This window comes from Schistocerca nitens, chromosome 9 (assembly GCF_023898315.1).
Source record: "Schistocerca nitens isolate TAMUIC-IGC-003100 chromosome 9, iqSchNite1.1, whole genome shotgun sequence".
Taxonomy (NCBI): domain Eukaryota; kingdom Metazoa; phylum Arthropoda; class Insecta; order Orthoptera; family Acrididae; genus Schistocerca; species Schistocerca nitens.
Window position 1 is genome coordinate 426,280,167 of NC_064622.1, and position 23,987 is coordinate 426,304,153.

At 41.6% G+C, this 23,987-nt stretch overlaps 1 protein-coding gene across 1 annotated transcript in view; it reads right to left on the reverse strand.

Annotated features, from left to right (window-relative positions):
- The window catches only part of LOC126203159 (glucose dehydrogenase [FAD, quinone]), a 509,426-nt gene that overhangs the window by 16,996 nt on the left and 468,443 nt on the right, over window positions 1-23,987 (reverse strand). The window contains exons 7-8 of the mRNA XM_049937401.1: window positions 8,915-9,184; window positions 1,660-2,022 (exon numbers count right to left, since the gene is read on the reverse strand). Of these exons, the coding sequence (XP_049793358.1) occupies window positions 1,660-2,022; window positions 8,915-9,184 (633 nt within the window). The remainder of the gene's footprint in view (window positions 1-1,659; window positions 2,023-8,914; window positions 9,185-23,987) is intronic.

Genomic DNA, 23,987 nt, shown 5'->3' on the forward strand with positions numbered 1-23,987 from the left:
GCTCTGATTTCTCTTATTTTATTTTGATGATCATTCCTACCTATGTAGGTTGTGCTCAACACAATATTTTTGCATTCGGAAGAGAAAGTTGGTGACTGAAATTTCGTAAATAGATCTCGCCGCGACGAAAAACGTCTTTGCTTTAATGAGTTCCATCCCAACTCGCGTATCATATCTGCCACACTCTCTCCCCTATTACGTAATAATACAAAACGAGCTGCCCTTTTTTGCACCCTTTCGATGTCCTCCGTCAATCCCACATGGTAAGGAACCTACCCCACGCAGCAATATTCTAACAGAGGACGAACGATTGTAGTGTAAGCTGTCTCTTTAGTGGACTTTTTGCATCTTCTAAGTGTCCTGCCAATGAAACGCAACCTTTGGCTCGCCTTCCCCGCAATATTATCTATGTGGTCTTTCCAGCTGAAGTTTTTCGTAATTTTAACACCCAGGTACTTAGTTGAATTGACAGCTTGAGAATTGTACTATTTATCGAGTAATCGAAATCCAACGGGTTTCTTTTGGAAGTCGTGTGGATCACCTCACACTTTTCGTTATTTAGCGTCAACTGCCACCTGCGACACCATACAGCAATCTTTTCTAAATCGCTTTGCAACTGATACTGGTCTTCGGATGACCTTACTAGACGGTAAATTACAGCATCATCTGCGAACAACCTAACTGCTCAGATTGTCGCCCAGGTTATTTATCTAGATCAGGAATAGCAGAGGTCCCAGGACGCTTCCCTGGGAAACACCTGATATAACTTCAATTTCACTCGATGATTTGCCGTCTATTACTAAGAACTGCGACCTTCTTGACAGGAAATCACGAATCCAGTCGCACAACTGAGACGATACCCCGTAGGCCCGCAGCTTGATTAGAACTCGCTTGTGAGGAACGGTGTCAAAAGCTTTCCGGAAATCTAGAAATACGGAATCAACTTGAGATCCCCTGTCGATAGCGGCCATGACTTCGTGCGAATAAAGAGCTAGCTGCGTAGCAGAAGAACGATGTTTTCTGAAACCATGCTGATTACGTATCAATAGATCGTTCCCTTCGAGGTGATTCATAATGTTTGAATACAATATATATTCTGAAACCCTACTGCAAACCGACGTCAATGATATAGGTCTGTAGTTCGATGGATTACTCCTACTACCCTTCTTAAACACTGGTGCGACCTGCGCAATTTTCCAATCTGTAGGTACAGATCTATCGGTGAGCGAGCGGTTATATATGATTGCTAAGTAGGGAGCTATTGTATCAGCGTAATCTGAAAGGAACCATAATCGGTATACAATCTGAACCTGAAGACTTGCCCGTATCAAGCGATTTGAGGTTCTGGGACTGCGAAAGCCAATCTGCTTCACGACAATCCAACTTCTGTGGCATCCATGTGCTCTGCTGATAGCCATCCCACTGGCTGCTCTGGACTATTTCTCTGTTTTCGATTTTTCCCTTGTTGTGGAATAAACTCGTTGCCATCTCACACCTACTGTTATTTGTTGTTACTCATCCACGGACGCAACACAAGTGATATTCTGTGATGGAGAGGTTGGCACAAGAGAGGAAATCATCTTGGGCCACATGTCACAAGACTGACGACCAAGAAAACAAAGAGGAGGTACAGTAGCCCGTATGAGTAGTAACACTGACCTGTCCGGTGCGCGCGCAGTTGGCGAGGTACCCGCCGAAGAAGTACTGCAGGTCGGGGTTGTCTTCGGAGGGGCTGGCGAAGCGCGAGTTGACGAAGGCGGTGACCTCCGAGATGCCGGTGCCCGACATGAGCCCGTCGCGGAAGAGCAGGTACTCCATGGCGGTGGCCCAGTTGAGCGCCTGCGTGTCCGTGTCGTTGATGAAGAAGTTGACGAAGTAGGCGACGTGGTTGTGCAGGTTGCGGCCCACGCCCGGCAGGTGGTGCACCGGCTGGACGCCCACGGCGCGCAGCTCCTCCGCCGGGCCCACGCCCGACAGCAGCAGCAGCTGCGGCGAGTTGACCGCGCCGCCGCACAGGATCACCTGCCCAACACCGACAACCTGAGTACTACCCTCACTATCTGGCGCACGCCACATACGAGTATATCAAACTCCACCGCTGCGGATGCACTCTTCGGCCCTCCGTTCCTGACGAAATGCTATTATTGGGAGAAAGCTTCATTTGTCTGATTACTGGAGAAGAGTTTCCTTTAAGTTTCTCATTCCTAGACTGTGTGTACCAGACTGTGTGTGCCAGACTGTGTGTGCCAGACTGTTTGTGCCATGTGCTTCCTCAGGGTCTCGTGGAATGAGTTCAGATAACTGTTTACATATGAAGTTTTCACGGGTTGTCAGCCGAGTAGCATCGTCGTCTCGTAGCAACCTTTCGATGGAATTCGTCTCCATCATCTTCAGGCGAAGGGATATCGTCGGTGGCGGGCTTATATCCAGCAGAGATATAAGCCTGCAACCGACGATATCCCAACACTTCGCCTGAAGATGATGGAGACGCATTCCATCGAAAGGTTGCTACGAGACAACGATGCTACTCGGCTGACAACCCGCGAAGACTTCATATATGAAATTCGCCGAGAAAGCCTGCACTCGCATATAACTCTTCTGTTGATAGGAACTATAGGAACGTTAATCACATGTGCCTCGTTTGTGCTATGGAAGGGTTATTCTGAGATACGTATTTTAGTAAGGATGGTAGTAGGAAATGGCGGTCTTTAATTCTTAGGAAAAAGTCGTGGAGACGGGAGCTGCTGACGGCTCGTCCTACAATGACAGTGAGGCAAGATAGGGCCCTTATGAGATAATGAGCGACATACTGAACGAAACTTCACGAATTTCTGTAGTATTAACTGACGTATATGCATAATCAAATGTTCACCTTCCATTGCTGGTGGCAGATCGCAAGGTGCACCTTCGGCTAGCAAAACGTCAGAGAAATCGTTGAACGAGCGTCAGCCGATATTGCCAAGACAAAAGTCAATAGGTAATACGACGAAAACGGCCACGAAAGCCTCAAAAATATTTTGATATGCTGTCTGGCACTTATTTTTCCATTGTAACTTCCACCATTTCTGGAGTGTATGTTCGCTGTATAGTTTTTACAGAGAGTAGAATAATAAATAAGTGTTTATTCGAAACATGCAATTTGCGTGTAGTATCTATTTTAACGTTCGTTTTTAACAAAACAATTAATAATGCTAGCGAATGGATAATATTAAACCTGGAACAGCGTACTTGTTAAAGGACGGTGTGATTGAGCCTGCGGTATATAAAAACCCAGTATCTATTAACTTTTAAAAAGTACAGTTTTCCTGCACTTCAACAATAGTTTAAGGAAAGTTGAACCACTTTATTCTCATTTTTACAAGAAAATAAATTTAATTTAAGGAAATGGAAATGAGCTGTGGGCGTCATTGGCCGGGTGGCCCCTTAAGGGGCAGCTCTGGCCGCCTTGGTGCAGATCTTATTACATTCGACGCCACATTGGGCGATCTGCGCGCCGGATGGGGATGAAATTATGATGAAGACAACACAACACCCAGCCCTGAACGGAGAAAATCCCCGACCCAGCGGGGACTCGAACTCGGGCCCGTAGGATGCCAATCCGTCATGCTGATCATCTTTTTTTCCGTTGTTGATCATTGTATTTGGTCGTTGCGGACGTCACATCACCCCGCTCAACTTCGTTTGTTGTTCCTTACACTCAGTTTTTTATTAGAGAGGCCAATCGGCTCTCTGACCGAACACGCTGAGGCAGCGTGGCGCCACCACTCAGCTATCGGGGCGGACAATTTAAGGATGAACAGATACATACAAGCAAAAATTTTCAGCTTCTTGGTTACGAACGATTAAAACTATAGAACCAATTTAATCGATAATGGCGATAATAATCATCCAGTTAAATTTATTAATAAAACAAAGAAGTTACAGATTGGCCTTAGCCAGATAGTTTCTTATTACTGTTTTTGGTTTATGCACTGGTAGTATATCTGTACTCTGTGTTCATCACAGCTGCTTCTGTGACATGAAGTGCTGGTGTTCTTTGGTTTTTTTATTATCATTTTTGCTGGCGCAGGAGTTGCGTCTTCTTGGCATGGTTTTTCTGCTGTCATCCCGCGTGTCGGAAACGCACACCTGATCACGGAACATGCAATTGGGTGCAGCCAACTCCTTACCAACTATCGATCTACAACATATTGGCTTCTCAGGGCAGCGCTACCAATCTAGCTTACATGCTGTCCGGCATTTGCTGCAGTTAAAAATACGTGTAATTAAGAAAGGAAATATGGCTGGGGTGCAGAAGACCCCAGCGTCTGTCGCCAGGGTTAACTACCGCGCAATTTTACCCACTCTCAACGCGTGAACTTGTGCCGTACTACGCGACCGCGGCATGAATGTCGATGTGTTAATATACCTCAAGAACGAAATACATAGCAGTACGTGGTGGTATAAAGATAAACATCGTAAGGTTATCATTACCTGAGATATAGAGTATTTTCGCGAACACAAAATTTTATACGAAAATAACGTAAAGCTGCGTTGTACAGCTGTTAATGCGAGAACAACTACCCAACTAAAGCAAAAGAGACCCAGTCACAACAGCTGTTTCGTTCCTATGAGAATAGACAAACGCTATTATTATTAAAACCAAGATATAGTTTTATTTTTGTAAAGTGTCCGCCTTGAACAAAACACAACTTTTCATCTTTTCTTTTATCTGCCAGACATGTTTCACTGAAGTTTCGGCATCATTAGAGGGATTTTTATCTTTCTTCTTACCGGGGGTGACTTGGATATTTTAGTAACGTAAAATACACACAGGAGTGAAAAAGAGGACGGAGACTTTCATCACGACAGAGCGTCGCCTTCGCTCAACCTCTTATCCGCAGTTTGACGTAAGGGGCATTGTACATACCACGTATCGCGGTGGCATCATGAGTCGTGACATTGATGGACTGGCAGTGCCTTCAACCGAGAGCTTTTATGTTCTCTCCGGCGTCACTGGTGCCGCTACACGCCGCCATAGCGATGTAACAATTACTTAATGTGCAGTACGTATTTAGCACGCGAGCGTAAAGAAAGAATAAGGCATTTGATAATTATAGTATGTCGGCGAGAAGCGTTGTGATGCTTTAATTAGAAAGTTTTGTAAAGACATTATATATAGAGAAACCAATTACGCTGCTATAACGTTTCCATTGAGCTGTTCTGATTGCTACTCGTATAAGATCATTTAGAGCCCCATACTAATTTTCAAGTTATCTGCAAAACATTCTGAAACAAACGTTTTTATGTACATTTTCGTGACTTGCAAATTATGTTACGATTTTAAATTATTTACATCCTTAGCACATGGTTCCTGCTGATTCTGTAGATATGTTGTTATAGGGGGAGATGTATTAACCTTCAGTTTATGCAAGGACTGCACACTCTTTTTGAGATGGTCTATTATTATTGTATTTGAAACCCTCTTTCGACAGCTTTTAACGATATAGTATAGTTACATTTCTGGATTGTTATTCTACGGGTTTGCAAGATGTTACTATCTTTGGAAATCTTTGTTCTGTTCATTGGTACTATGATTACGTCTCGGTTATCAGTCTGTGGATTTGCATGATTTCGTTATCTTTGTTTTGTTTACTTGTGTGTTATCTGTAGTTAATTTATTTACTCATGATCGATTTCGATGATTTCAATTACGTTGTCGATATAGTTTTCATGTTTTGATTCATTTTGTAAATTTAATATTTTGAAGGGATATTTGTGCGCATGAGTGTATATTTCTATTTCTACCAGAAGATTTAGTTTCGGGCCCTTCGATGCTATGTCTTACATTTCTATGGCGCGTCCTAATTAGTTTACATGGTGATTTTCCGTTCCCAACAAAATCTTGAATGCACATAGTGAATTAAAACATAAAAACTACGTCGACAAATTTATTGAAACCATCGAAATCGATCACTGGTAAATAAATTAAGAAATGATAACAGCACCAGTAAACAACACAAGGATGACAAAATCATATAAATCCACATATTAATAACCAAGACGTTATCATAGTACCAATAAACAGAAAAAAGTTTATATCTACTCGCAAACCCATGAAATAAATCAGAGAAGTAACGATAATTCCAGTAAACAAAACAAAGATTGTAACAGCTGACAAATCAGTAGGAAGGAGAAATATACTGCATGACTCCTCGTTGAAGGTATGTTTTCGAAACTTCAACAAAAGCCCGTACCGAGCCACTGAGCGTCTCTCCTGCAGAGTCTTCCACTGGAGTTTATCATCTCCGTATCGCTTTCGCGATTACTAAATGATCCTGTAACGAAGCGCGCTGCTCTCCGTTGGATCTTCTCCATCTCTTCTATCAACCCTATCTGGTACGGATTCCACACTGCTGAGCAGTATTCACGAAGTGGGCGAACAAGCGTACTGTATCCTCCTTCCTTTGTTTTCGGATTGCATTTCCTTAGGGTTCTTTCAATGAATCTCAGTCTGGCATCTGCAACAACATCGTGCAGTATATGCATAAACGGAGGGTTAGTACAATCTCCACCTATAATAACATTTCCACAGCACCAGCAATAACGATGTGCTACGGATGTAAGTAATTCAGAATTGTAAAATAATTCGTAAGTCGCAAAAATGTTTGTTTCAGGACTGAATTTTTGCAAATAGCGTGAAAAAGACCATGGGGTTCGAAATGACCTCACAGCAATGAGAACAGCTCAATAAAAATTATAGCAGCGTAATTGGTTTTTCAATACATAATGTGGAAGAGGATGTAGATGAAGATGAAAAGGGAGATACGATACTGCGTGAAGAGTTTGACAGAGCACTGAAAGACCTGAGTCGAAACAAGGCCCCCGGAGTAGACAACATTCCATTGGAACTACTGACGGCCTTGGGAGAGCCAGTCATGACAAAACTCTACCATCTGGTGAGCAAGATGTATGAAACAGGTGAAATACCCACAGACTTCAAGAAGAATATAATAATTCCAATCCCAAAGAAAGCAGGTGTTGACAGATGTGAGAATGACCGAACAATCAGTTTAATAAGCCACAGCTGCAAAATACTAACACGAATTCTTTACACACGAATGGAAAAACTAATAGAAGCCAACCTCGGGGAAGATCAGTTTGGATTCCGTAGAAACACTGGAACACGTGAGGCAATACTGACCTTACGACGTATCTTAGAAGAAAGATTAAGGAAAGGCAAACCTACGTTTCTAGCATTTGTAGACTTAGAGAAAGCTTTTGACAAAGTTGACTGGAATACTCTCTTTCAAATTCTAAAGGTGGCAGGGGTAAAATACAGGGAGCGAAAGGCTATTTACAATTTGTACAGAAACCAGATGGCAGTTATAAGAGTCGAGGGACATGAAAGGGAAGCAGTGGTTGGGAAGGGAGTGAGACAGGGTTGTAGCCTCTCCCCGATGTTATTCAATCTGTATATTGAGCAAGCAGTAAAGGAAACAAAAGAAAAATTCGGAGTAGGTATTAAAATCCATGGAGAAGAAATAAAAACTTTGAGGTTCGCCGATGACATTGTAATTCTGTCAGAGACAGCAAAGGACTTGGAAGAGCAGTTGAACGGAATGGATGGTGTCTTGAAGGGAGGATATAAGATGAACATCAACAAAAGCAAAACGAGGATAATGGAATGTAGTCAAATTAAGTCGGGTGATGCTGAGGGTATTAGATTAGGAAATGAGACACTTAAAGTAGTAAATGAGTTTTGCTATTTGGGGAGCAAAATAACTGATGATGGTCGAAGTAGAGAGGATATAAAATGTAGACTGGCAATGGCAAGGAAAGCGTTTCTGAAGAAGAGAAATTTGTTAACATCGAGTATAGATTTAAGTGTCAGGAAGTCTTTTCTGAAAGTATTTGTATGGAGTGTAGCCATGTATGGAAGTGAAACATGGACGATAAATAGTTTGGACAACAAGAGAATAGAAGCTTTCGAAATTTGGTGCTACAGAAGAATGCTAAAGATTAGATGGGTAGATCACATAACTAATAAGGAGGTACTGAATAGGGTTGGGGAGAAGAGGAGTTTGTGGCACAACTTGACCAGAAGAAGGGATCGGTTGGTAGGACATGTTCTGAGGCATCAAGGGATCACCAATTTAGTATTGGAGGGCAGCGTGGAGGGTAAAAATCGTAGTGGGAGACCAAGAGATGCATACACTAAGCAGATTCAGAAGGATGTAGGTTGCAGTAGGTACTGGGAGATGAAGAAGCTTGCATAGGATAGAGTAGCATGGAGAGCTGCATCAAACCAGTCTCAGGACTGAAGACCACAACAACAACAACAATGTCCTTACAAGACATATACAATGCTGCAGACCACGAGAAATAGAAATGCGAGAGAGTTATTGAAACAGTGACAACAGTAATATAGTATAGCGTTCCTAAGAAAAAATACATGGAGTAATGGCTTTATTTTTACACTGTCTGTACTGAAATGCAGCATCTGCCTGAACTTCCCAATGTTGCAGTTGTGGGTGTCAACCTTTCAGTCACCTAGATGTTCCCCTACTAAGCGAAGGGCCTCAAGAAATGTCTTTAACAACACCAGAGAAGAAATTAATGGTACCAGTTTGGATTAACAACAACAGTCTTCACAAAACATATGACGTATATATACCTGAACATTTCTGGTATCTCAACTGCAGATTTTTCAGCGCTCATTTAACTTTAGGACTCTGTATCTCAGAATGAACAAAAATGGACCTGTACCACTACTGAAATAAGCCCTTCATATGATACAGGTGAAAGCATAGTAACGATCACAGAAGTACCAAGATGAATGAGCCATTATGATCTTGCTTCCTGCGTTAGTTGTTAGGGCCAGAGACGGACAGCGTATGTTGGTACGGAGGGAATGTGTCCAGGCGGCACTGACCTCGCTGCGGGCGAAGATGCGGTCTCGGCGGCCCGTGTCGCCGCGGACGACCTCGACGCCGTAGGCCTCGCGCGACGACTCGTTGATGAGGACCCTGGTGACGGTCGTGTTGAGCATGATGTGCAGGTTGGGCCTGTTGCGGTTGGGCCGCAGGAACGCCTTGGCCGTCGACAGCCGGCTGCCGTTGCGCGAGGTCGTCTGCGCGATGGCGAAGCCCGTGTGGAAGGCGCCGTTCAGGTCGCGAACCTGGAACCCCAGCTCGCGGCCAGCCTGCCAACACAAATTTTCGTAGTTCGTCAATTCATCCTAAGGTTATCTTTACAACCATAACACACCTGTCAACTTAAAAATTTAATGAAACTTCCTGGCAGTTTTAATCCGCCAGGAAGTTTCATATCAGCGCACACTCCGCGGCAGAGTGAAAATCTCATTCTGGAAACATCCCCCAGGCTGTGGTTAAGCCATGTCTCCGCAGTATCCTTTCTTTCAGGAGTGCTAGTTCTGCAAGGTTCGCAGGAGAGCTTCTGTAAAGTTTGGAAGATAGGAGACGAGATACGGGCAGAAGTAAAGCTGTGAGGAGCGGCCGTGAGTCGTTCTCGGTAGCTCAGATGGTAGAGCACTTGCCCGCGAAAGGCAAAGGTCTCGAGTTCGAGTCTTGGTCGGGCACACAGTTTTAATCTGCCAGGAAGTTTCATATCAGCGGACACTCTGCTGCAGAGTGAAAATCTCATTCTGTAAAAAATTTAATAATTATAGGTTAATTAATTCATACATCAGGTGCATGTTAATTATTTACCGCTCTAGTTTCGTAAGGTATTTTTACGTTCCGTGCACTGCCCATTTCTACACAGAATTTTACAGTCAGGTTAGCTCGTTGTGCCATAAGTGATACTACACTACTCATTCATCTCTCATACCCGCACATTTGCGTTGCACACGTCACGTTTATTAAAATTCACGGTGAATGATGACAGCTAAAACAGTTGCAGGGTAAAGATTTTTTAAATTCTTGACCACGGTTTCGGTGTATCTGAATATACCTTCATCAGAAATTACATCCTGCAAATGGAGATTCATAAAACATTTGTGCCAAAGGCGTCAGTTGTTTTATGAATCTCCATTGCAGGATGTAATTTGTGTATTTTACTTCTGAAGAAGGTATAATTAGATATACTGAAACCGTGGTCAAGAATTTTAATAAATCTTTACCCTGCAATTGTTTTGGCTGTCATCATTTACCGTGAAGAATTTCAACAGTTGCTGTTTCAGCCATGTTTAAAGTCTTGATTTATTAAAATTACCTGAAGTTCTTAGCTCGAAGTGAGCCACTGCGTTCAATGGATCGAAGTCAAGATTTTCTCCACAATGTTCGCCGTAGACTTGGATGAAATGGTGGGTTTACCAAGAATATCCGTTAGAACACGGTTTCAATAGGCCGCAAGATTTTCAACCGTAATATTTCCATCCCTGATACGGTAACCACATCATGTAAACACTCACTTCCTAAAATCATCAAGACTGTGACGATAACTCTGTCTTGGAATTATTCTGTTCGTGTTTTCCCACTTATCTGTCTGGTAAAAATGTCGATGTCTCTCCATAAAGAAGAAAGATGCTGAACAACATTAAAGATTACATATCCATCACAGATTTTGGAGGTATACTGTAAAAAGTATGATGTTGAATGACAAAGGTACTTACTGCTAACGTTCGTTACACTTCTTGGGTCTCCATTCTTTTGTGGCTCAGTATCACACAGTCCGTGTTTGAAAACAGGGTCAAACGTCTGGTGTTCGATTCCCACACAGTATCAGGATATTTTCTGAGACTTATCGCTTCTTTCACTTCTAACAATGAATTATATGCGACGTAAATGAAAACTGCTAAAATTCACATTGATTCGGAGATCTCGTTAACTGGTAGGCCCCTCCATATAACTGACTGGAAAAGGCTAGGAAATATCACTTCCAATTGCACTATGAGCAGTAATACACTCCGATGTTCAAACAAACCTTTGGACTGACTACTACATTTATCAGATTTCGCTACCTAAATAATCCATTAACGTACATCGTGTACGCTATAATTTCCTTCTTTAACATGTTGGCTTTAATAATCCCCTCGGGCAAATCATTTTTCAGTTTCATTCATTCGTGAAAAACTCTCTTTTGAGTGAATACAGAAATAAGAAATCTATTTTTGTAGAATCACGCCTGCACATTAGTAGGCATAAAGCGAAGCGAATTACGGGAGCAGTTGGCTAAATAAGCTGTTCGTGACACGTATTTTTTGTGCTGTCATTGACAAAGAAGCCTTTTTCAAAGTATTGTATGTGGTATGTGTCATACTAAACACATCCTTGATCCATCAGATATTGAAAACTATTTTAGTTCGGCTACCATAAAACTACCACTGTAAAAAAAACGTAATTTAAATATTAACCTTATGGGCAGTCAAATTTTTGATTAATACATATAAAGTGTAAAGATATACATTGTTGTTGCAGTTGTTGTCTTCAGTCCGAATGCTGGTTTGATGTACCTCTCCACGCTCTCTAGCCTCTGCATGTCTTGTCAACTATTGCAACCATCATTCATCTGAACTTGCTTGCGGTATTCCATTCTCTGGTCTCCCCACATTTCCCTTCAGTACTACATTTGTGTTTCTTTGATGTCTCAGAATGTGTCCTGTCAACCGATCCCGAATAATAGTCAAGTTGTGCGACAAACTGCTTTTTCCCACTCAGTAAGCCGGCCGCGGTGGTCTAGCGGTTCTAGGCGCTCAGTCCGGAACCGCGCGACTGCTACGGTCGCAGGTTCGAATCCTGCCTCGGGCATGGATGTGTGTGATGTCCTTAGGTTAGTTAGGTTTAAGTAGTTCTATGTTCTAGGGGACTGATGACCTCAGAAGTTAAGTCCCATAGTTCTCAGAGCCATTTGAACCATTTGAACCCACTCAGTACCTTCTCATTAGTTACACGATTTACCCACTTAATCTTCAACATTCTTCTATAGCATCACATTTCAAATTTTTCTATTTTCTTCTTGTCTAAAATGTTCCTCGTACGCGGTTCACTTGCGTGCAAGGTTAAATGTCCACCCACATGTTGCCAGGTTTGTTTCGACAACGCTGCAGAACTTTCGCTGGGTAGCCCTTAGACATCCTCCATGCCGTCTGGATCCCTCCGCATGCGATTTACACATTTTTGAAGCCCCGACGTCGAGTTGCTTTGGACGAAGAGGTGCATGCGTGGGTGGAATCATGGTTCCGTAGGCAACTCCAAACTTTTTCGGCGAAGGCATTGACCGTTTTGTCTCACAGTAATACTTTGGCTCACATCAGTCAGTGAATCCAAAGATCGCAGTAGCGTGGCCCGATGTTTGGTGGCTCTCCAGGCGAGGAGATTTGACCGGCACAAACATTGACAGAATCAGCGGGTGGAATCGGATGGAGCACTTGCAGGGTGTGACGCTGGTTTACCTTCTCTGTCTGAAGCTTGCAGAGCACAGACCTCATCCCGCGAAGATGGTGTTTTTGGTTGGCTGTGGTGCTGATGGGACTCTGGAAATTCGTCTTTGCCAGAGTGTGGAGACCTTTAGAGCCATTTCGCTACCGGTTCATCAAATGTTTTGATGAGATTCTTTCTGTGGCTTTTGCGCGTCGTTTTGCTGTCGTAGTGCTACGACTAGTTTCTCCTTCCCTGAAGGTCTGCTGCGTCTGTTGTTTAGGGGTGTTCATCCCGAAAGAACTGAAGTTTTACTTAATGGAAGCGACTCCGTTTCATCACAGACATTGGCAGCACCTGTTTGTGAAGTATGTGGAAGTTGCGTGGTCTATGTTACAGAGATAATGGAGGTACATTCATCACAACTGCCTGTTTAAATTGTTCATGTTACCGTGGACCATGTTGAGGGCTGAACTGTCTTTTTTCTTCCTTTTAAGCACAATGAAGTCTAACTTAATCAGAGTGTCTTTCGGAGTAATCATTTTAGTTAAGCACTTGTAAAACATTTTAGTAGGGTGAGTCTAACTTAATCAGAGTGCCTTTTCACTGTAATTATTTTAATGATCTGTGAAACATTTTGGTGGGGTTGTTAGTTGACCCTCCCTGAGCTTTTCTATAGTAAATTCTGCTAAAACGATATGTACCGTTCCACTGCAGTTATTATGGGCAGCCTATCAAACGAAGTTTGACATCTGAGATTCGGTTGCTTAGCTATTTGAAGTTTACGTTAGTAAGAGTTACCTGATCGTTGCTTATAGCTAGTGTCTTCTGCAAAACATGTTAGAAGTCAGTGAGTTTGAATTTTCCTCCAATTCAAAAGAATGTGCAATGACTGTCCTGCTGCATAATTAGTACAAGTTATTGTTTACCAGTTAATTTTGGGGGCACGTAAGCCTTACTGATTTTCTCATTTCTGAAAACAGAGTGTTACCCAGTTGTCAAGCGCATTGTAGCTTATCGCCATATTCGCTGATTGTGTAGATGTTTGTTCATTTATGTTTCGCTCTAAATATGTGCCGCTCTTTGTAAGCAGTGCACTGTTACTATTTCCTAAACTTAGTTCTTAGTGTGTTGTAGTTCACGTTGTACGGGACCCGCCCCATCCACCAGCACACCCGTGGGTGGCGAGTTCACACCGTCCATCCTATCCGTCGGGTTATCCTGCCTGTCGCGGTGGCGAATTGTATCTTTATAACTTATGTCACCAACGGACGTGACGCATTGCTTATGCTACTATTGTTGTTAACCAATCTGCGGCAATCATTTAAGATATTATATTTAAAAGTCAATTGAAAATTTTTGTAAATGTTATGGATTCGATTATTAATATGCAGCTTGGCTGACTTTAGATACCTATCAATGTTTGATAAATTGCTTAGTTTCTTAATTTTTTAAAAGATCTTTTGCTGACGTCAACTGCTGATCTAATTTCCTAGTTAATATTGGAGAAGTTGTTTAAGTTCTTACTTGTTTTCAAAAGCTATTCTACAGATGTCATAAGTTGTTAACTTTATTTAAATAAAAGATAGTGCATGTTGTCAACTGTGAATGCTGTTTTCTTGCCTCCTGGTCCAGACCTACCGCTCAACAGCGTGTTAAGCTGCTTTAGTGTACCTACAATAATAAACATTTTCATCTTGGGGTTAAAGCTCTTTTTTTTTCCGTGTTTGCTTTAACAATACGTATGTTTTTGGATAGGGTCCACTTTCAGCAAAACTCAATTTTGTTTTTTTAACCCAAACATGTTTCACTGCAGTTGCAGCATCTTCAGTGGGCTTTTATTTTTCAGCTGTTAGACATAAAAAGTGTTCTTCATTGTTTGTATACATGAAGCTATTAGTTTCTAAATCGTAAATACAGATATTTGAAAAAAAAAACCACTTAAATTATGAATTGAATCCTGTTTACCACATGGTGTGGTTTTTCTGATGTGGAACAAAACGGTCACTGTAGAAACACGACAAATCAGAAAAACCACACCATGTGGTAAAAAGGTATCAATTCATAATTTAAGTGTTTTTTTCCAAATATCTGTAATTACGATTTAAAAACTAATAGCTACATGTGTACAGACAGCAAAGAACGCTCTTTATCTTTAACAGATGAAAAATAAAAGCCCACAGAAGATGATGCAACTGCAGTGAAAGATGTTTGGGTTAAAAAACAAAATTGTGTTTTGCTAAAGGCGGACGATATCCAAAACCATACGTAAATAAACATTTTACTTACTTTTTTCCATGTGCCTCGTTTTCCTTTGATTCCCTTTATACCTCTAAGAAACATTTCCTAATAGTCAAATTTTTATCCGATGTTTAAAAAATTTCCCATCTTTCTGGCCATTGTTACCCTACATTTAATATCCTCTCTAATTCAAGCATTATCAGTTAATTTGCTGCCCAAAGAGCAAAACTTACGTATAACTTTTAGGTCTCACTACCGAATCTAGTTCCCTCAGCGCTTCTGATTTAATTCGACTACATTCCATTACCCATAAGTTGAATCAAAAGCACGACTGGGTAACGCGGCGCATGGGTTAAAACACTGGAATCGCAAGTGCAGAAATCGGGACTTAATTTACCTTTAAAAAAGGAAGATCAGATTTTGAGGTCAAGTCGTCGACATTTATAATTAGAGAAGCAACACAAGCCTGGAGTGGGGAACGAAATCGGAATTGCCGTTTCAAAGGAACCCTCACAGTATTCCCCTTAAATGATTTCGGGAGATCACGGGAAATCCAGCTCTGGGCCACCTGGCGGCGATTTGAAGTGACATCGTCCTGAATACGAGTCGTGACGTAATCCCAGTGCCACCTCGCTCGTAGTTCCATATCGAACCATCAAGATTAAGGTTTTCTGTGGTTTCCTTAAGTCTGTTAAGGACAAATCACGGACGTTTCTTGGAACGGGTCACGCCTTTCGGCACTTCTACAATTATATCTTGCAATCCGTCCAACTTCGTAGACAGGATGCAAAGCCCTAGTCTACCTTCCTTCCTTTTCTCGGTCTGTCGAATGCTGGCAGAACATTTTAAAAAGTAGGCAGAAGATCGCCGGTTACAACAGCCACTTTTCTTACTAGCGTACAAAAGAAGGTTCTGAAGAGTTTCGTTTTGGTTCCCGTCACATGTGATCGTATTTGATTTCAGGCCTTCTGTCTTCCTGATCACTACTAGGAATCTCCTTGCTTTCTTATGTTCCGACATCTATGGCGTTGAAACTCATTTCTGAGCGAGAAGCATCTTTTGACATTTCGAAGAAGTCTCTTTTTCTATCAGTGGAATATTAATCTTGAAACTTTTTTGACAGGCTGAAACTGAGGAATGGGTCGGGACTCGAACTTAGCTCCTTGCCCTTCGAACGGAATTTTCTTAGCGAGTTACCCGTCCGGGCAGGACATTATAAGCCGTTACAGTGTCGGCTGTTTTATTCCATCAACAGAGAGCTTGTCTACATTTAGTGGAACCTTGGAGGCATCCTAATTTTCTGTCATCGTTGTTTTAATGTGCATGCAAGTTCCATTATCGTTCAGCGTACGCAAATGAATGCTGCTACCAAATATTAATAATCACAAGTTATTAATAGATAAGCGTTTCTTACTTGTAAAATGTCATACCATCTTGAGAATGGGCGCTGATGATCACGTTATTAAGCGTCCAACAATTTTGAACCGATCCACCCATGGACATCAATGTTTGATTCATGCCATATAACCATTCAGGCAACAGCCATATTTTCTGTATGTGAAAATTTCAGTTCCATGTTTCTACTTCTTTGTAGCTATTCTCTGTCGGGTACATCAGTTGCAATGCTGGGAACAGTTAAATGAAAGACGTTACATGGGCTTGTTTTCCCAACAAATATCTGTTCTCTCAGCCATTACAGGTGTATGTCGTGATGATTTCATAGCAATATCATAACCGAATATCTGTACCATTTCCGTCGAACTGAGCTGACGTTCAAGATTAACCAACTTTGTTCCTAATTTTTGTCAGGCAGTGTATAGCAGCATTTTTTTCTGTTTTTGAAAGCCATATCAACGGATATGGTCGAAGTACGGGCATAATCAATGTGGACTGGCAATTCCAAGAAAAGCGTTTCTGAAGAAGAGAAATGTGTCAACATTTAGTATAGATTTAACGATCAGGAAGTCTTTTCTGAAAGTATTTGTATGAACCGTAGCCATGTATGGAAGTAAAACATGGACGATAAAAAGTTTAGACAAGAAAAGAATAGAAGATTTTTAAATGTGGTGGTACGGCAGAATGCTAAAGATTAGGTGGGTAGATCACGAAGCCAATGAGGAGGTACTGAATAAAATTGGGGAGAAGAGAAATTTGTGGCACAATCTAACTAGAAGAAGGGATTGGTCATAGGACACATTCTGAAGCATCAAGGGATCATCAATTTAGCATTGGAAGGAAGCTCGGAGGTTAAAAATTGTAGACGAACACCAAGAGATGAACGCAGTACGTAGATTCATAGGGATGTAGGTTGCAGTAGTTACTCGGATATGAAGAGGCTTGCACAGGATAGAGTTGCATGGAGAGCTGCATCAAACCAGTCTTTGGACTGAAGACAACAACAACACTGACGTATGCATTGTCGGTTGTCACCAAGTCAGTGTTATCTGATGCATGATATCTGTGAAGCTGGATTTTCATTAGTGATGAGTATTGTTACAGACAATTTAATTCAAAGAAGCTCGAGAACACTTTAATGAACTACCTGCGCCATCTGAGGATTACGGTGCCCATTCGCAATGTTTTTCAAAAATTGGTTCAAATGGCTCTGAGCACTATGGGACTCAACTGCTGTGGTCATAAGTCCCCTAGAACTTAGAACTACTTAAACCTAACTAACCTAAGGACAGCACACAACACCCAGCCATCACGAGGCAGAGAAAATCCCTGACCCCGCCGGGAATCGAACCCGGGAACCCGGGGCAATGTTTTTCTGTCTTCTTATATTGGATTACTATGCCTTAGTTTTTTTATGTGTCAAATATAGAAGAGTTTATGATTTCCGCAGTGGCAAGCTGCCGTCAACTATTATCGTTCCTTACTTGGGACGGAACCTCTTCCGTAAAGACGCCAGTGGCTATATTTCTTAGGTTAGAAAAGGGGAAGCTTGTCCATTGGCTGCGGAAAGGAAACAACCGCAGGCACAATTGGAGGTAAGAATCGATCTGAGGTTGCCGTTTTTATGAAAGCAGAAATGGGAAGTAGTCATCCATTCGTGACGGTCTAGGATCAGTTGATGCAGGAAGTGCCTGCAAAGTACCGCAGGAACGAATTTAATACCGCATGCCACTATGCTATAAAATCTGACCGGCATCACTGTGAGCGTTATGTGTACAAATACGAATGTCTCCAAACAACGCATTCCCTTTCCCGACACGGTGTGGACTGTGTTTTAAACAGACTTACCTATGACGTAGTTTTGAAGGAAGTCGGTTTCGCGCAAATCGCTTACGATTTATTGAAGTAGCAATTGTTTATCTCTATTCTGAATAAGAAATATATACAATACTAAGTTTAAATATTGCTGTCACGAACTACAGCTTCGCTGTTCTGAGAAATGAAGAAAAGCTAAAGAACTTTGTAGACCATTTCGCTGTTCAGGACTGAATCGTAATAAACAACAAAAAATAAGAAAAAAGAGTTCGGGCACTCCGCTCACAAAAAGTTTTATGAACTTACACATACAATCACTCAATCGAAGAACCGTATTTAAACTGTTTAAATGAAGCCGAAATAATTTCGTGTATCTCGTCACTTATCGCAGATATCATGTTAATAGACATTTAAAATGACATAAGAAGGTAAAAAGCAGGACCAGGACATGGAGTTCTGCATAAGCTGTCTAGGTGACCATTACTCTGTCACAGAAAACCTCCTGAACTCACAAATTTTCATTCACTCTCGATGATTTCACCCGAATTTCCGAACATTTATGCGCGGAGGAAAAGGCACCAACGCAGGTAACGGTAGAGAAGAATCAGGACTTCAAATTTCATGAGAGAACCACAGAGTGACAAGAGAATCTGTCACTTTAGGAGATGTGAATGTACAGTCTGTTGTAGAAACGAATAAATATTATCCGTCTCTCGAAGCTGATATTTATTGTTGTTTCCGACCAACAACATTTCATCTACGAGCTTTGGAACTTTAATAGTGGCAACTTTTTGTTTACAGTTCGCACAAAATAGATAGGTGTTTCAAAGTTTTACTGATCTTCAAAGCAGTCACCAGCATTGTGTACAACCCGTTGCCAACGATGTGGAAGTCGTAGGATACTCTTAGCAGTGCCGGTTGTGTTGATAGTTCGAGAGGCGTGGTCTATTGCCCGATGAATTTGTAGCAGTTCTGAAGCAAATGCCGTGAAGTGTTTCCTTCAATTGAGAAATCGAGATGAACTTGCGAGGGCTTAAGTCAGGGGAGTGCAGTAGGTGGTATAGCACTTAGCAGCCCCATTAGTCAAACAAATCAGTAACCGCGGGCAAGCGCTCTACTGACTGAGCTACCCAAGCACGACTCACGCCCCGTTCTCACAGCTTTGATTCCGCCAGTACCTCGTCTCCTACCTTCCAAACTTCACAAAAGCTCTCCTGAGAACCTTGCAGAACTAGCATTCCTGGAAGAAAGGATATTGCGGAGACATGGCTTAGCCACGGCCTGGGGGATGTTCCTAGAATGAAATTTTCACTCTACAGCGGAGTGTGCGCTGATATGAAACTTCCTGGCAGATTAAAACTGTGTACCGGACCGAGACTCGAAGAACCAAAGGTCTCGAGTCTCGGTCCGGCACACAGTTTTAATCTGCCAGAAAGTTTAATATCAGCGCACACTCCGCTGTAGAGTGAAAATTTCATTCTAAATCAGTAACAGCTTGCACTGTACGTGCTTGAGCATTGTCCTGCAAAATTATGGTCAGGTCCTGCAGAAAGTGTCATCACTTCTGTCTCTAAGCTGCTCGTAGGCTGTGTTCCAAAAATGAACAGCGTAGAGACAGAAGTTATGACACTTTCTGTAGGACTTGACCATCATTTTGCAGGACAATACTCAAGTACGTACAGTGCAAGCTGTTACTGATTTGTTTGACTGATGGGGCTACTAAGTGCTATACCGCCTACTGCACTCCCATGACTTAATCCCTCATGAGTTCAACTCTATTTTTTAAGTGAAGGAAACACTTCACGGCATTTGCTTCAGAACAGCTACAAATTCGTCGGACAATAGACCGTGCCGCTCGAATTGTCAACACAACTGGCACTGCTAAGAGTATCCTACGACTTCCACATCGCTGGCAACGGGTTGTAGACAATGCTGGTGACTACTTTGAAGGTCAGTGAAACTTTGAAACACGTATATATTTTGTACGAACTGTAAATAAATAGTTACCACTATTAAAGTTCCAACCGTTGTATTTGTGTAATGCTTCATCAATAGTTTTGATGTCTTTTTGTACGATACCTAAAACTAACAGATGAAACATTATTGATTGGAAACCATAATAAACATACAGTTTTAAAAGATGGATAAGAGTTATATCTGTATTGCAGATATTACTGAAGTAGAAACTGAGGAAAAAGGGCTGCGAATATTAAAAATACGACAGTCTAATAGTTGGTTTAAGAATGAAAACATGTTACTTTTGAAAGAGAGAAAATATAAATATTTATGAAGAAAGTATTTTTAATTGTCTAAAATTTTGACATTTTATGGAAAACGGGGACCCTAAGTTATGAAAAAGAAAGTTTGTTTACGAAAGTCGAATTAATGTAACAGGATATCAGCTTTCTCTGCTTTTGAAAAACCACTGGTGAACAAGCGAGGCTACGAAGGCAGTCGTCAGAAAGGCTTTAAGGAGAGGGGGGGGGGTTAAGGAGGGGGTTAAGATGATTCCTAATATCGGGGCCATGATTATGTCCACGTATTGTCAACTGTGTATTTCATTTGGTGTACTGACGTGAACATAGTGTGTCTTGATTAAAAGTTTCTCCTAAAAGAGTTAGTATGCGAGAGATTGGGGATACGAGTCGAACAATTCGGATATGAATTAGTGCAAGCATTGTAGTGTACAATGTATGTCTTGGATAGTAGAACCCCGAAGTTACGATGTGTGTGCTGTAATTCAACTTCCTGGCATACTCAAACTGTGTTCTGCATTAGGAATCAGAGCAGTAATTCTACGTACTTGGAAAATACACTTACCAGTTGAACAATTAAATTATGCCTGATGATTCGATTCAAATTTAATCTGACAGTATCTGTCAACAGCTCATACAATCGCCACTCAGTCTTATGCAAGTCGTGTGTAACTACTGGGATTACGTTTTCCCGACAGTCAAAGTTTAGCATGAGTTCCAACAGGCCACGCCGTTTTGAGGAAGGCATTCATTGACGAGAGAAAGGAAAGTCTAAAAGTGGAAATTGTAAGATCCTTCTGATTCAAAACTGAAAAAAAAACCACAGATTTCAGTGCTTGCCATGAAGCAAATTTTCGTGTGAGACACTGGATCTACATTTCAAGCTTTATGGGGACTAGATCACAGTTGGTCCGTATTAGAATTCCGCTCTACGATTAAGTGCACGTTTTAAGCAAATTCTCTGACAGCCTACACCATTGCGCCGAATTACGTCTCGAACCTGGTCTCTTAGCTTACTTGAAGAATACTCTTGTCAGCTGAGCGATCCGACGTAAGTCTCATGACCCGAACTTGCAAGGAGGCAAGCTCTTTGTTCGAGAATGAAGCACTGCTTGTCGACAAAGGCAATTAATTTGTCACGTTATTTCCCGTAGAATATGACTTGAATGATCATTTTCTTGATCAGTCATTATACTGTCATTTAAATACTGACGCTAGTGATAAGGAATTGTGAAGTTTTTTTCTTTTTTTTTTTTACCCTCTTCGGTACTATGAAGATGTCTGTGAATATAATGGATGTACATAAGATCCATTTTCTCTGTAACTCTCTAAATTATACAGAGTGCAAACGATAGCTCTTTTCTCTTAATGATATTTTGCAAGAGAGTGACTTGCAAGAGTATGATTTGTGAATTAGGTCCTCCTATCTCCTGTATTCTGTGTAATTCTTTACTGCATTTATGTATCGCTGATTATATGTATATTCGTATCTATTGTTTTACGGGTTTAAAGTGTTGTTTATATTCCCAGCATCGTTTACATGCCTTATTTTTCTTTCTTGTTATGCCATAACCCTCCAATTGACACAGTATTACGAAAATTCAGAGCAACATAAGCGAGGAATATTCCCTCTTGCTTTGGGTTCTCCAACGATGCACTGTTTTCAGTTTGATGTAGATAATCAGATATACCGGGTATCATTTATCTCGTAGACAGTTATTTTGTTTATATTTTACTGCATATCATTGCAGCAAAGACCACTTGTTAAGCGTATCTTAATTACATCTATGGGGACAATACATAGTGTTTTCGCACTAACCTACAAGCACTGGTAAGGTGAATAATCAGAGGTGATTAATACATGCAGGTCTCTTATTAGATCAATGTTCCATTCGTGCCATACACGCATGCAGCCAACTGACAAGACACACGACTATCTGTATACGAAAATTTCATTTCTGTTTCGCCTTCTTTCTAGCATTTTCTAGTCGGGTTCATTAGCTGTAGGATCGTGAACAGTTACAAAAATTTAGCATGTATTTTCTTTCTCAACAAATGTAGTAACCTGATGTATTTCTGTTATTTATTTCAGATATATTGTTATTATTTCATAGCAACGTTATGACCGAACTTCTCTCCTATTTTTGTCTAAGTGAGCTGGCGTTTAATTTCCGGGTACTGCTTTATTGCAGGAAGGCTAACCAACTTGCTTCCTTCATTTTCTCAGGCAATGTTTCGCCCCATTTGCAATTCATCCAGTGAAAATCTCTCGCACCCCTCACCAGATTAGAACTGTAGGGGCAGCGTTTTCTCACGAAAGGAGAAGGTCTGTGATCGAGCACCGATTCGGCGCACTATATTAATCTGCATGCAAAAAACGCAGAATTATACAGCAGTGCTGTAGTCCACCGTGTAACAGACGTTTCAGTATTTCGATATAACTGAATAACGTAGTGGCAGTATTGCAAAGCAGGTTTCTGAGAAGATCGTGGTCCTATTTCACTCCTATGTAATTTCGTTATCCACACCGTCCCCATATCACTGTAAAGGTGTACGGTATGCACTCATCTGACGTCACCAAGTCTAATGCTGCTGATTCCATGACAGCTCCATCATTGGTAATCTCTGTGGCCTACTCCCGTTACCTCGACTTGCGTCTGAGTGGAAAAAGAAACGTCACTAGTTTCATAATCCGGAATTTAGCAGAGAAAGGTTAAGCACGGTTAGTTCAGCCCTCCTGTCAGTCAACCTTCATGCTCCACTAAATGTAATTGGGTGCACTATTTCTTGTCTTATTGCATGTCAGAAGGCAACAGAGGTGACCATTGAGACTATTAGCCGACGTGTTGGAACAGTCATTCTTTGCATTACTCGTTCCCAGCCAATCAGTGTAGAAACTTTCTCTGTACTGCCACTGTTTGTTTTTCTTTTAGTGGACGCATTAGCAACGGCCACCGCAACCGCAGTGACGCAAAACCATTACCGAGCAGTCCTGTTAAATATAACGACGACTTGTCAGGCTTCTCAGAATGCAGCATCTCTCTGTTGGCGTTCTATACCTTTCGGATAAGAATCAATTTTCAGGATCCTACACTGTAAACTTTTATATTATTGATTTATTTGCAGAATAAAGAAGAAAGCACTTTCCTGAATGATGTTGGTGTCACGTTACAAGGCAGTCACTAGCCTATCTGCAGTTTACTAACAAGGGAACCTCCCCACCGCACCCCCCTCAGATTTAGTTATAAGTTGGCACAGTGGATAGGCCTTGAAAAACTGAACACAGATCAATCGAGAAAACAGGAAGAAGTTGTGTGGAACTATGAAAAAATAAGCAAAATATACAAACTGAGTAGTCCATGCGCAACATAAGCAACATCAAGGAGGCACTGAGCTGAGGAGCGTCGTGGTCCCGTGGTTAGCGTGAGCAGCTACGGAACGAGAGGTCCTTGGTTCAAGTCTCCCCTCGAGTGAAAAGTTTACTTTCTTTATTTTCGCAAAACTATTATCTGTCCGTTCGTTCATTGACGTCTCTGTTCACTGTAATAAGTTTAGTGTCTGTATTTTGCGACCGCACCGCAAAACCGTGCGATTAGTGGACGAAAGGACGTGCCTCTCCAATGGCAACCGAAAACATTTGATCGCAAGGTCATAGGTCAACCGATTCCTCCACAGGAAAACACGTCTGATATATTCGATACGACACTGGTGACGGTATGTGCGTCACAGGAATATGTTGTCGACCCACCTAACTTGTACACTTGGCGAATGGGTAAAAAGATTCTTGTACCTTGCCCGATTTAGGTTTTCTTTTGGATGTGATAATCACTCCCAAAAAAGTGATCGCATCGGACGGACGAACGGACAGATAATAATTGTCTGAAAATAAAAACTTAAAACTTTCTCCGGAGGGAAAACGTGA